At 41.2% G+C, this 14130-nt stretch overlaps 1 protein-coding gene across 1 annotated transcript in view; it reads right to left on the minus strand.

Moving 5' to 3' along the window:
- Positions 1–385: 385 nt before the first annotated feature.
- The window catches only part of CSNK2A1 (casein kinase 2 alpha 1), a 56790-nt gene continuing 43045 nt past the window's right edge, over positions 386–14130 (minus strand). The window contains exons 8-13 of the mRNA XM_007124234.4: positions 9836–9946; positions 8594–8695; positions 6992–7092; positions 6012–6160; positions 4899–4985; positions 386–1455 (exon numbers count right to left, since the gene is read on the minus strand). Coding sequence (XP_007124296.1) covers positions 1340–1455; positions 4899–4985; positions 6012–6160; positions 6992–7092; positions 8594–8695; positions 9836–9946 — 666 coding nt within the window. The 3' untranslated portion in view covers positions 386–1339. The remainder of the gene's footprint in view (positions 1456–4898; positions 4986–6011; positions 6161–6991; positions 7093–8593; positions 8696–9835; positions 9947–14130) is intronic.

Consider the following 14130-nt stretch of genomic DNA (forward strand, 5'->3'; position numbering starts at 1 on the left):
AATTGTTGGCTTTTTTAATGTAAGAAAAAACTTTCCCTTCTCGCTCACTATTTATTCACTTTTTTTTTTTTGGATAAATAAAACCAAATGTTTATTTACACCAAAGAATTCCAGCACTGGATCTTTCACATATGAAGGACAAAGTATTATATATATACACACAGCAAGGGGTGGCAGGGCTGTAACAAGAGAGTTTAGTTTTCCCACAATTACAGGTCTACCATTTCAGTTTCACTGGAGATAGTGGCTCTGCTCCTACTTCTCAGGTACATTTACAAGACTGAGGGGCAGGTCTTCTCAATGGATGGCATGTGAGGGAAGGGGAAGGTAGGAGGAAAACAAGGTAGAAAGCTTAAAATAAAATGCAGTGGCCACATCTCTCATTAGCTCTTCAAGAGTTACTAGCATGAAACCAACATAGACAATGTTTTTTTCTTTTGTAAAAAGCAATAATTATACCCAGTAACTAACTGAATTCAAAAGGGCCAAGTCAAAGAAAACTGAAAAAGATTTTGCCTTCCCCCTCCTACCAGCTATAGAGCATGTTGGGAGATGAAAGGGGAAGAGGACCAAGGTAAGGAGCCTGGGAGGGACGGTATTAAAAGTTTTAAACTGAACTGAAACTAAATTATAAGTGAGTTGGATTTAGGTTAGGTCAATAAGACATGATTCATACTGAACAGACATTTTCAGGACCTGTCTGCACTTTGGGTAGATTTTCAGCATCTCAGTGTAACTAAGACATATTTCCACTAGATTCACCAGTATAACCCCACTGAAGCACTTTTGGAGTAAAGTGATATAAGTGACTAGCAGTACACTGCTCTTACAGGTTGGGTCCTTCCTTCCTCCTTCCTTCCCACCTCCCTTCAAGAAGCTACATTTTTGTAATCTCTGGAGGAGAGCATGAAATACAAACCCCTCAAAGTGTAGGATGGTAGGGGAGCAATGGTGGGCATGGGAAGAAATCTCCACCCAAACGCAGCAGCCAGAATTGAGGCTGGTTTATCTTTGTTCTTTAGTGATGAGAGGAACTGAATTTGGAAGGGGAGAAAAAAATTTGTCCGTGAAATATTCCACCTGCAGATAATTTTTCAGGGAATCCCCTGAGTTATGAAAAGTTCGAGTTAAAAAAAAAGAAAGAAAAAAAAAGAAAAAAAAGAATATCAGCCTATTATAATTTTTTTTTTTTATGACTGAACTACTATAAATCCACAAGCAACGGTTCAGACACGGTGCTTCTGAAGTATTTCACCCCTCCCCGCCAGGCGCAAGCTGCATCAAGGGAGTAAGTGGACTCCCCAACCTCTGCTCAGGCATCAGGAGACAGAAGGGGCCATTACTGCTGAGCGCCAGCGGCAGCTGGAACAGGCATCCCGAGGGGGTTGGCAGCAGCAATCACTGGTGAGCCTGCCAGAGGTCCAAGGGGTGAAGGGGTTGGCACTGAAGAAATCCCTGAAAGACAACAGCTGACAGTGAGCTAGAGACACAAACCATGGAAATCTCAGTCACCAGTTTTTCAGAGCACCTATCGCAAAAGTGACACAAATTCTCATTTTATTAAAGGCCTCTCCTTAGATTTTTACAAAGTAAATCTAATTTCAAATTAAATCTTCACAAATTAAAATGATAAGCTCCAATAAATTTAGTAGACAGGTAAAGAAATCTAAGTTTGGAGAGTTTAAGCAGTTTGTCCAAGGTGCATGGCTAGTAAGTGGCATCAATGCTTGGATTCCAACCCAAGCCTGTCTAGGGCAGCATGTCCAACCAAATTTATGCTCTGTAATCTGTACTAACGTGATGGCCACTAGCCATATGTGACTACTAAGCACTTGCAATGTGGCTAGTGTAGCTAAGCAACTGATTTTAAAATTTTATTTGATTTCAGTTAATATAAATAGCCACATGTGGCTAGTCACTATGAACTGAACAGTAGAAGGCTAGAGTCAAAGCTCATGCTCATGACCACATTCCCTAGTTAGCCAGCATTTTCAGTGCAGAAAGGATCATTTCTCATCTGTAAACTAAAATAGTGTTTTAGGATTTACTTCCATTTAGTTTCTTCCACCCATGATCAGATTACCTGTTAAGACTGCCCTCAATCAGCTAGTTCTTTACATTTTCAAAATGTTATATATTTTCGGGCTTCCCTGGTGGCGCAGTGGTTGAGAATCCGTCTGCTGATGCAGGGGACACGGGTTCATGCCCCGGTCCGGGAAGATCCCACATGCCGCGGAGCGGCTGGGCCTATGAGCCATGGTTACTGAGCCTGTGCGTCTGGAGCCTGTGCTCCGCAACGGGAGAGGCCACAACAGCGAGAGGCCCGCGTACCACAAAAAAAAAAAAAAAAAAAAAAAAAGTTATATATTTTCTGAATAGCTAATATAGTTACATGACTCAAAAATAGCTGAAAAGAGTATACAGTGAGAATTCTCCCTTGCCCTGTCACTTGGCCAACTTATGGCACCACTTCTGGGGTGTATCCTTCCGGAAATATTTTATGCATATATTTAAATATAATTTTATAAAAATATGCATATAAGAATCACATATAAGAATGTGATTATAAATTCTTGCTCATTCCTGGTCTTGGACATGGTCCTGCATCTTGCTTTCTTCATTTCACATTACTACTTTGGAGTTGAAACTAGACAAGAACACAAACACTCATTCTTTTCTCTAGCCATACAGCATTCCACTGAATGGATGCCCTGTAATTCATTTTATCAGTTCCCTACTCTACATGGAGCTGTTTTTAATGTTCTTTGACTATAGATAAGACTAGAATGAGTAACCTTGGACATATCTCATTTTGCACGTTGGCATGATACCCAGAGGATAAACTCTAGAAGGCAGCTAGTTCTTTAAAAAAAGAATTTAGACAACAGCAATTCTTTGAAGGTGTCTGAGTAAGTGCCCTCACGATCATGAGTATATCCATGTGGATGCTGCCTACATATATAATTCTTAGGGGACAGGCCTATGGTTTCTTTTGGGTAACTGTGGTTTCTTCTGGGTAACAACTTGCTCTAAATCATAATGACTCAACAACATTACAGATAATTTCATATAAACCATTATAATTTACTAGGCTCACTGTAGTTGCTCTGGAAAAACTCAGAGAACCATTCTTTTTAAAATTAATTTGTTTTATTTATTTCATTTTTGGCTGTGTTGGGTCTTTGTTGCTGTGCGCGGGCTTTTCTCTAGTTGCAGCAAGGGGGGGCTACTCTTCGTTGCAGTGCGCGGGCTTCTCATTGCAGTGGCTTCTCTTGTTGCGGAGCACGGGCTCTAGGCGCACAGGCTTCAGCAGTTGTGGCTCGCGGGCTCTAGAGTGCAGGCTCAGTAGTTGTGGCACACGGGCTTAGTTATTCTGCAGCATGTGGGATCTTCCTGGACCAGGGCTCGAACTTGTGTCCTCTGCACTGGCAGGCAGATTCTTAGCCACTGCGCCACCAGGGAAGCCTGAGAACCATTCTTATATGCATATATACCCATGTACAAACCCCATCTCTACTCTCCCTCATTTTCTTAATCTTGTTTCTGAGGACAGCATCACCTACTGTCACTCTAACCTGTGAGATGAAAGGATCTCTTTACTCTTCATGGCTTGTTGAGACTTTCAAGTCCCAAATAATTTTTGTGATTCTGGCCTAGAAGAGACTGTTGATACTTTTACTCAAGGCAGGGCCATTAAGGTATACCAGGTTTTAAAAGCATCCTAAAACCTGGTGGGAAGAGCCATACAGGTCAGTATGTCAATAAGGTAATCATTATAGAGAAGAGGGAGGGCCACAGAAATCAGGTCACAAAGAGGGAGCAAAATTAAGAATGATAACTGACTTCTATCTTTTTAAAAAAAAAATAAATTTACCAATGAACTGACCTGACATCATATTGGCGCTGCTGACAGGCGTACTGCCCCCTGGCATGCTAGATGAGCCCATTCGAGCCTGGTCCTTCACAACAGTGTCTAGAAAAGAGACAAAAAGGTTAGATTCTGTTATGCTTGAAGGATTAAACTAATGGTCTGGGGCCTTAAAGCAGTCATCCTCATTCTTTACATTTTATTTGTATTCCATATTATTCCCTTAGTAATAGAATTAAGGTGTCAACTGCCTTCACTATGAATTGAACAAGTAATACAAAATAGAACTATCTTTCCTGTCAAACTGTGGTAAAGGCCAACTACTAAACTAAATAGTAGGAAAAGGAGGTAATTATCCATAGCAGAGCTAATTTAAAACAAAACCAATCCTGTTAGAGTTTAATGACATAATACAATCTACCCTTACCCAGACAGAAATATATTATCAGAGTAAATTGGTTTTACTGCGGGCTCTAGAGTGCAGGCTCAGTAGTTGTGGCACACGGGCTTAGTTATTCTGCAGCATGTGGGATCTTCCTGGACCAGGGCTCGAACTTGTGTCCTCTGCACTGGCAGGCAGATTCTTAGCCACTGCGCCACCAGGGAAGCCTGAGAACCATTCTTATATGCATATATACCCATGTACAAACCCCATCTCTACTCTCCCTCATTTTCTTAATCTTGTTTCTGAGGACAGCATCACCTACTGTCACTCTAACCTGTGAGATGAAAGGATCTCTTTACTCTTCATGGCTTGTTGAGACTTTCAAGTCCCAAATAATTTTTGTGATTCTGGCCTAGAAGAGACTGTTGATACTTTTACTCAAGGCAGGGCCATTAAGGTATACCAGGTTTTAAAAGCATCCTAAAACCTGGTGGGAAGAGCCATACAGGTCAGTATGTCAATAAGGTAATCATTATAGAGAAGAGGGAGGGCCACAGAAATCAGGTCACAAAGAGGGAGCAAAATTAAGAATGATAACTGACTTCTATCTTTTTAAAAAAAAAATAAATTTACCAATGAACTGACCTGACATCATATTGGCGCTGCTGACAGGCGTACTGCCCCCTGGCATGCTAGATGAGCCCATTCGAGCCTGGTCCTTCACAACAGTGTCTAGAAAAGAGACAAAAAGGTTAGATTCTGTTATGCTTGAAGGATTAAACTAATGGTCTGGGGCCTTAAAGCAGTCATCCTCATTCTTTACATTTTATTTGTATTCCATATTATTCCCTTAGTAATAGAATTAAGGTGTCAACTGCCTTCACTATGAATTGAACAAGTAATACAAAATAGAACTATCTTTCCTGTCAAACTGTGGTAAAGGCCAACTACTAAACTAAATAGTAGGAAAAGGAGGTAATTATCCATAGCAGAGCTAATTTAAAACAAAACCAATCCTGTTAGAGTTTAATGACATAATACAATCTACCCTTACCCAGACAGAAATATATTATCAGAGTAAATTGGTTTTACTGCAGTTCACAGCTTGGTGCCAAATAGGCCAAAACTACACGCTTGTGCAAATTCGTGCTATGACCACAGACTTCACTCTACATCTCCATCAGCCTTTCAGTCTGCTTCAGGTACAGGAGACTGAGCAAGAGTGTAATTGATTCACTAAAATACCATCCCACCACTCCCCAAGGAACAACCCAACACAGTGAGGATGGGGTGCAGCTAAGTGGCATTTTCACTCATGACAGCAGTTAGCTATACTCACAAACCTAGGTCAAGGTGTTCATACAATAAGGTTTTCAAGCCTTTCTGGCTCTCTCCAACAAATGATTAACAAGAGACAGGACAGATATAGGGCTGTATGTTCTAATCCAACCACTCCAGACTATCCACTGAGAAGTGTCACCCACACAGTAAGAAAAGCAATTTATTTAGGAGTGATCATGAGTCAGGTACTCTGTTAGATAAGAATCCTCTCACCAATCATGGTCCCCACTGAAGAAACCAAGGCTCATTGTGGGTGAAGTAACTTTGCAGCAAGCTAAGTACAGGAGGCTGGAATTCCAATTCTGTTCTGTAGGGCTCTGGGCCCAGAGCTTTCTTCACAGCATATATTCTCCCCTGCCTGGTACAATCTACTGGGCAGGCCTGCACAGGTTCTGTGGACTGAACAGCTGGACTCACAGAAATAGGGGTGCTCCATGGCCTCTCTTGCGGTGAGCCGTGACTGGTGGTCATACCGCAGCAGCTTGTCCAGGAAATCCAAGGCCTCAGGGCTGACAAGGTGCTGGTTTTCACTGTGGACAAAGCGTTCCCATCGCTTACGGGAATGTCTGCAGAGCCAAAAGGGGGGAATGAGAAATGGACCAAGGGGCAGAGAAGCCCAACATTTCACTCCTACCTTCTCCTTAGTGGCTAGGATTCCAGCCAATCACAAGAGAAATAAAAACTCAAGAGACTAGTCTTACACCGCTCTGCCACTGCAGAGACAACAAAGCTAATTGGAGAGACTGGAAATAGCAGTGTTGCAGAAACGAGAAATCTAGGTCCCCACAATTTTATGAAACATAATCCAGGTTACTTTACAGGACTGAATGCTCCTGCACAGCAAGGAGGGTCAGGTGGCTAGGCTAACCAGGCCTCCCTCCCCATCCCCCCCACCCCCTTTCCTGGCATCTCTGCCACTTGGCCAGCAAAAGCCTTGGTATCAAGAAAGTCCACCTCCTCCTGTTAAGTGGTGAATGAGTTAGTATTGTGTCTAGTCACTAGTTTTAGAGTCTGTTGTCTGCACATCAGTCTTGAAGCATGTACTTATTCTATGACTATTTCTTTCTCTTAGAGACAATTCTGTCATTTAGAGAAGCAAGCTGAATCAGGAGATTTTGATTTCTGACTCAACTGTAACCCTTCTACTAGACTCTACATAGTCAGGAATCTTCTGACTACAACCTCCACACTCAGAATCCTGTAAGTGAATCTGGGGAAATGGCCATTCAATCCAGTGCTTTTATCACAGGCCTGCCTATGCAGCATTCTGTAGCAGTGGACCAGAGATACCTCAGCAGTGTTGGAAAAGAGAACATAACTATTCTGGGGATCCGAAGTACCAGTTTACACCCAAACTGCTCAAGGCACAGATGCACAGATTTTATTTTGTGACTTACCTGCCCAAGATATCGTTAAAACGTGGATCTAATTCAATGTTGTATTTGTCAATATAGTCATATAAATCTTCTGTCCCCAGAACCTTGGCTATCCTCACCAACTAGGATTGAAGAAGACAAAACCCACACCAAAAGCATATTACATGATTAAATCAACAATTAACCATGACTGAATTAACAGAACTGGATCATCATGGCTACAGGTATGAATGTTACACCCAATTTACTTCAAATTTTTTTGCACAACATGAATGGATTTCCACATAATGTTCCCTAAATTATTACTGATGTGAATGTATCAAACAGAAAAAGCAAACCACTTTATAACCTGCTTCTTTCCTTCTGGTGAAGTCTTATTTTTTCCCCCCTTACAACCCAGCTGAAGATGTCACTTCCTTTGGGAAGCTCCTCCCCAACCCCATATACTCAGACCACTCATTCCCATTACAACTGTCTTTTGTATCTTGTCTACACTCCTACTCTTACATTTACTACTGTAACTTACTTTCTTATATGTTTGGTTCCCTTACTAGATAGACTATGAAGAACTTTTGAGATGAGGGGCTATTCTTTCTTTTTGTCTATATTCCTCAATTCTGCATGGCACCTGATAAAAGAGTTGCTGATTTTAACTGAATTCACATGGTATTCTTCGACTCATGAAAAATGGTCATCATATGTATATAACATTCTCGAAATGATAAAATTGTAGAAATGGAGATTACAACAGAGAAGCATGAAAGAGGGGGAGGGGAAGTTGGTGCGACTATAAAAGGGCAAATGAAGGATCCCTGAGGTGACACAGATGTTCTGTATCTTGGTTATATTGGTATCAACATCCTGGTTGGGATACTGTACATAGTTTTGCAAAAAGTTATATTAGGGGGAAACTGGATAAAAGGCACACCATATTTCTCTGTATTAATTCTTACAACTTCACATGAATTTACATTATCTCAAAATAAAGTTTAATTAAAAAAAAAGTCACTGTGCTCAAACAAGGCAACAGTTCCTTCCACAAGGCCCTAGAATCATTCCCGTTTCCCTTGAATGAAATGGCCCCTTGATCTACAAGGGGAAGTGCAGCTAGTATAAAAAATACCATCTATATTTCTACTGACATACATCAACTCAATCCATATGACGAGACAAAAGGATCACAGAAATACCACATATAAACCAACATGTTGGAGAAAACATTCCTAACCCTGATGAAAGCTCACATTAGGAGATTCTAAGGTAATATCCTATATTTTAAAACTATTATTCTTTGAATTGTAAAATATTTCCTGAAACATGTATATACAAGTATATCTCACAATTAAACAAGCAATGCAAAGGAAAAACTCTAATTTCAAAAAGCTAAACCAATAGTTCCCAAGACACCAATCTGAGGATCAATGTCAGGTTGGCTGACAAGCCATTAATTGAAAATTATTCTAGGGTCCCACTTCAGATTCTAACATTAATTTAATAGCTCTCAGGTGAGAGGGCTAGGCATCTGTATTTCAGCAAGATTCACTGCAGTTTCTAATGGGTAAGCAGATCTGGCCGTCACTAGGTAAGACCAGTAAATTTCCTAATAGGAACAATATATATCACCTGATCATAATTGTCATGTCCATGGAAAAATGGCTCCTTCCGGAAGATCATACTTGCCAGCATACAACCCAAGCTCCACATATCCAAACTATAATCATACATCTGCATTAAAGAAAATGTTGTCATCACACATGAAATGACAAGAATGAATCCTGTCACTTCACAAATTATTTTAGAAAAGCTTTTTATTAAAAACAAACCACTCCACTGACTTAAAGTCCAAATACCAAAAACATGTTTTTCTTCTATGCATTCCCACCCATGCTCCCCCACCCTCTCATTTTAAATCTGTACATACTATTTTGAATTACTTTCTTCACTTACATTAGAACACCCCAATTGTCAGCCTATGGAAACCTTCTAATGTGTATCATTTTTTTATTGCATGAATGCTTCAGAATTTAATCTTTAACTTCCCCTACAACAGGATAGTGTTCTGTTTTTCACGATTATAAATAATGTTGTAAAGAATATTTTAATGTATAAAATGTTTTTTTGTTTTTTTTTTTGTGGTATGCGGGCCTCCCTCTGCCGTGGCCTCTCCCGTTGCGGAGCACAGGCTCCGGACGCGCAGGCTCAGTGGCCATGGCTCACGGGCCCAGCCGCTCCGCGGCATGTGGGATCCTCCCAGACCGGGGCGCGAACCCGGTTCCCCTGCATCGGCAGGCGGACGCGCAACCACTGCGCCACCAGGGAAGCCCCTGTATAAAATGTTTTTTGAACTCAGGGTTATATCCTCAAGACCCCAGAAAAGGAATTTCTAGGACAGAGTCTGAACTTTTTAAGGTATCTGATAATAACACCTGGGAGGACTGGGGCAGGAAAGGTATTACCAAGGATTTTGTTTCCGTGAGAAGAGTGCTTTCTTTTTTTTTTTGGTAGAGGGTAGGTCTTTATATTTAGATATAATTTAAGAAGAGAACATTTTTTTCAGTTTACTTTTAAGGTTGGTTAAATCTAGCTTACAATTCTCAAATTAGCTGTGTAATTTCTGATTAGAAAAAGTGTCTTTCTCTTCAGTTAGGATCAAATGCAGATATATTCATATTCTACTGACATTATGACAATACAAACATAAGTTGTGGCAGATGAACTGAGGTGATTCATATTTTACATTCATATAAAAGGGATAGCCATGGATGTGCATAAATGGCCTACTCAAAAGTGCAAAATGACATTTTTTGCAAATTATGTGCAAAATAAACACAAGGACCAAAATTTTATCTGCCCTCCTCTTCTCACCTGATAGTCTACAAGTAGCTCAGGACCTTTGAAATATCGGGAAGCAACTCGGACGTTATATTCTTGGCCAGGATGGTAAAACTCAGCCAAACCCCAGTCTATTAGCCGTAGCTGAAAGAAAAAGATAATAAATAATGAGTGACTTTATCTTTTAAGTTACCCCTCACACTGCCATTAGAGTACTCTTTATTTTTTGGCTGCGCTGTGCAGCTTGTGGGATTTTAGTTCCCTAACCAGGGATTAAACCCGGGCCCTCGGGAGCAAGAGCACAGAGTCCTAACCACTGGACCACCAGGGAATTCCCTAGAGTAATCTTTTTAAAAATAACAGCCATGTCACTCTCTATTGAAACCCCTTCAGTGACCACCTATTGCATTTAGGATGAAAATAAAACTTCTTAGTTTGACATACAGGGTTCTCTCCAGGATCTAATTCCTTTGCTCTAGTGAGACTTACAGTTCCTGAAAAATACAAACTCACTTTGTGCTTCTGCAATTTTTTTTGTTTTTTTAGTGATTTTGAAAAACATCTTTATTGGAATATAATTGCTTTACAATGGTGTGTTAGTTTCTGCTTTATAACAAAGTGAATCAGTTATACATATACATATGTCCCCACATCTCTTCCCTCTTGCGTCTCCCTCCCTATCCCACCCCTCTAGGTGGTCACAAAGCACGGAGCTGATCTCCCTGTGCTATGCGGCTGCTTGCAAATTTCTTAAAACTGCTCATCTGACTAGAATGTCTCCACTATTCAATCTAGACTCCTACTGTGGTGAACACCTCATCTTTTGAGTTATTTAAGTTAGCTCCTTTAATGAAGTCTTTTCTAATTATGCAAATAGAAGCAACTATTGTCTTTGATATGCCCCCCCGCCCAACCAACCTCAGATAAATTTCTTTAATAGAACCTACAGCTCTTTACTGAATATTTGTTTGCTACCTTTTTAAAAAATATGGACTGGGGACTTCCCTGGTGGTGCAGTGGTTAAGAATCTGCCTGCCAATGCAGAGGACATGGGTTCGATCCCTGGCCTGGGAAGATCCCACATGCCGCGGAGCAACTAAGCCCATGTGCCACAACTACTGAGCCTGCACTCTAGAGCCCTCGAGCCACAACTACTGAGCCTGCATGCCACAACTACTGAAGCCCACATGCCTAGAGCCCGTGCTCTGCAACGAGAGGTCACTGCAATGTGAAGCCCGCACACCACAATGAAGAGTAGCCCCCGCTTGCCACAACTAGAGTAAGCCTGCGCATAACAACAAAGACCCAACACAGACAAAAATAAATAAATAAATTTAATTTATATTAAAAAAAAAACTGAGTAAAGAAGAAAACATTAAAAAAAAATATGGACGGTAAGATCCTTGAGGGTAGGGACTGTTTTATTCACCTTTGCTAAGTTTTAGAATTCAATGTAATGCCCAGTACACAGGAAAAAACCTAAAAATATTTACTGAGTGAATGCAGTAAGAGAAAAGCCACACAAAACAGCTCTTACCAAAATGTATCCTGAAAGTGGAAACAGTAGTAGCGAGGACAAGAGGCAAGCTTAGCAACTATACCTCAAAAAAAAAAAAGGACGGCAACCTTATTTGCCCTTTGTGTGCAAACCGTGAGCATGATTTGAAATGTGAGCAGTAGGGTCTGAGTAATGCCTGACTGCTCCAGCACTGTCTCCAAAAGTTCGCTGTTAATTAGGTTCAGTGTCTTCTTTTAGTAAACAAAGGGAAATATAACAAAAGGTATGAAAGAAAATATAACTTTTTTATCATCTTTCTCTTCAACCTCTTAATTATCAGTGCTCCAGAACTGTCCCTGAGCTTCCTGTCTTATCAATAAGTATTCCCAGATGACTATTTCTGGTCTTGTGGCTTCACACACAGTATCTCTGCTTTTCCCACCTATACTCTCTAGCCCACATATATCACCAGCCATCTCTCTGTGATCACCTAACAGACATCTCAAAACTAAACCTCTGATAATTCCCCGCAAAACCTGTTTCTCCCACAGATTCCTCCTCCTCTGTTACCTTCCATTTATCCTGTCATTCAGGTCAAAAACTTTTCACCCTGGACTCTTGTCTCCCTTCCACCCCAAGTCTAATCTGTCAACAAATCCTGTTGGCTCTACCATATTCTGACCATGTCATCACATCCACTGCCATTGCTCCGGTCCATGCCATCACCAATCTCTGATTTACTGCAATAGCTGCTTTTCTTAACTGGTCTACCTTTCACTTTTACCCTCAATTCTCCACAAAGGAACCAGAATGATCCTTTTAAAAAGTATTTTTATTTACAAATGATTATAAATTCATAGGAATTTGGAGATGTCCTGTGTACCCTTCACCAGTTCCCCTGATGGTAATATCTTACATAACTATAGTACAATATCAAAACCAGGAAACTGACAATTGAGAGACCTTTCTTTTTCAGCAGTTTTAATGCATAAGTGTGTGTATAGTACTACACAATTTTATCACATGTGCAGCTTCATATAGCTTACACCACAAGATAAAGGACATCACCACAGATGTCCTTTGTGCTATACCTTCCTCTCACTTTCTAACCCCTGGTAACCTCTCTGTTTTCTAACTCTATCATTTTGAGAGTATTACAGAAATGGAACCATCAGTTTTTTTTCTTTTTTTTTTTTGCGGTACGCAGGCCTCTCACTGTTGTGGCCTCTCCCGTTGCCGAGCACAGGCTCCGGACGCGCAGGCTCAGCGGCCATGGCTCATGGGCCCAGCCGCTCCGTGGCCTGTGGGATCCTCCTGGACCGGGGCACGAACCCGTGTCCCCTGCATCAGCAGGCGGACTCTCAACCACTGTGCCACCAGGGAAGCCCAAGTTTAACTTTTTGAAACTGCTTTTTTTCCACTCAGCATGAGACCCATCCAAGCTGTTGCATTATCAATAGTTCTTACTAATCAGTAACAATACTACATGGTATAGATACACCAGAGTTTGATGACTCATTTATGCACTGAAGGTTTTTGTGTGGACCTAAGTCTTTGTTTCTCTGGGATAAATGTCACTGCTGGATTGTTTATAGCTTTTAAAGAAACTGACAAACTATAAAACAATAGTTTGACATTTTCCAAAATGAGTATGCCACTTGACATTCCCATCAGCAATGTATGAGAGACTGAGTTACACTGCATCCTTGTCCGTATTTGGAACTGTCACTATTTTTTATTTTAGCTGTTCTAATAGATGCGTAGTCAACTTTTAAATACACAAGTGAGAACTTACCAACCCTCTGCTCAAATCCTGCAAAACCCGTTTCTTCGGAGAAAAGGCCTGACAGTGATCTTCCAGGTTTTGCATGATCTGGTTCTATTTATCTCTCTGATCTGATCTCCTTTCCTTCCCCTCTTCCCTGTGTTCATTCTATCCCAGCTCTATCCTTGTGCTGTTCCAACATGCCAGGCACATTCTTGTCTCAGGGGTTTGCATCTGCTATATCCTCTTCCTGAGACTGCATGGTTGATTCCCTTCAAGTGTTCTCCAAAATGTCACCTTCCTAATGAAACCTTCTCCTTACCACCTTGTTTAAAACTGCATCACCATCTGCCACTCCCTATTCCTGTTTTATTTTTTCTTCCACATCACTTTTAACTTTCTATCCTACCAGTCTCCCCCAGATGTGAGCTCCTATGGACAGGAATTTTTTTTTTTTTTTTTTTTTTGTGGTATGCGGGCCTCCCTCTGTTGCGGCCTCTCCCGTTGCGGAGCACAGGCTCTGGACGCGCAGGCTCAGCGGCCATGGCTCACGGGCCCAGCCGCTCCGCGGCATGCGGGATCCTCCCAGACCGGGGCGCGAACCCGGTTCCCCTGCATCGGCAGGCGGACGCGCAACCACTGCGCCACCAGGGAAGCCCTGGACAGGAATTTTTTATCTATTTTTGTCTCACACATATATCCCTAGCCTCCAGAACAATACCTATTACATAGTGTGTGCTTAAAAGAATACTAACTGAATGAACAAATCACCTATATCCCCAAAGCCTACAACAGAGAGCCATCACTGCATAAAAGGTGGGCTTGGGTCACCTTAAAAAACAGAAATGTAACACTGCAGCTTTCCTTAAAAGTACTTGTAGAGCTCAGGGGCCTCACGATACTTGCTAATAAGCAGCAGCATTTTCTGAATATTTAATCCATTTCACAACTGTACACACTTAATTCTCACAATAACCTAGTGGCATGCAAGACAAATAGTACTTGTATACCCACTGTATAGGTTTAAAAAAAAAAAAAAAAAAAAAAAAGAGGCAGATGAGGGGA

Source organism: Physeter macrocephalus, chromosome 14 (assembly GCF_002837175.3).
Source record: "Physeter macrocephalus isolate SW-GA chromosome 14, ASM283717v5, whole genome shotgun sequence".
NCBI classification, from domain to species: domain Eukaryota; kingdom Metazoa; phylum Chordata; class Mammalia; order Artiodactyla; family Physeteridae; genus Physeter; species Physeter macrocephalus.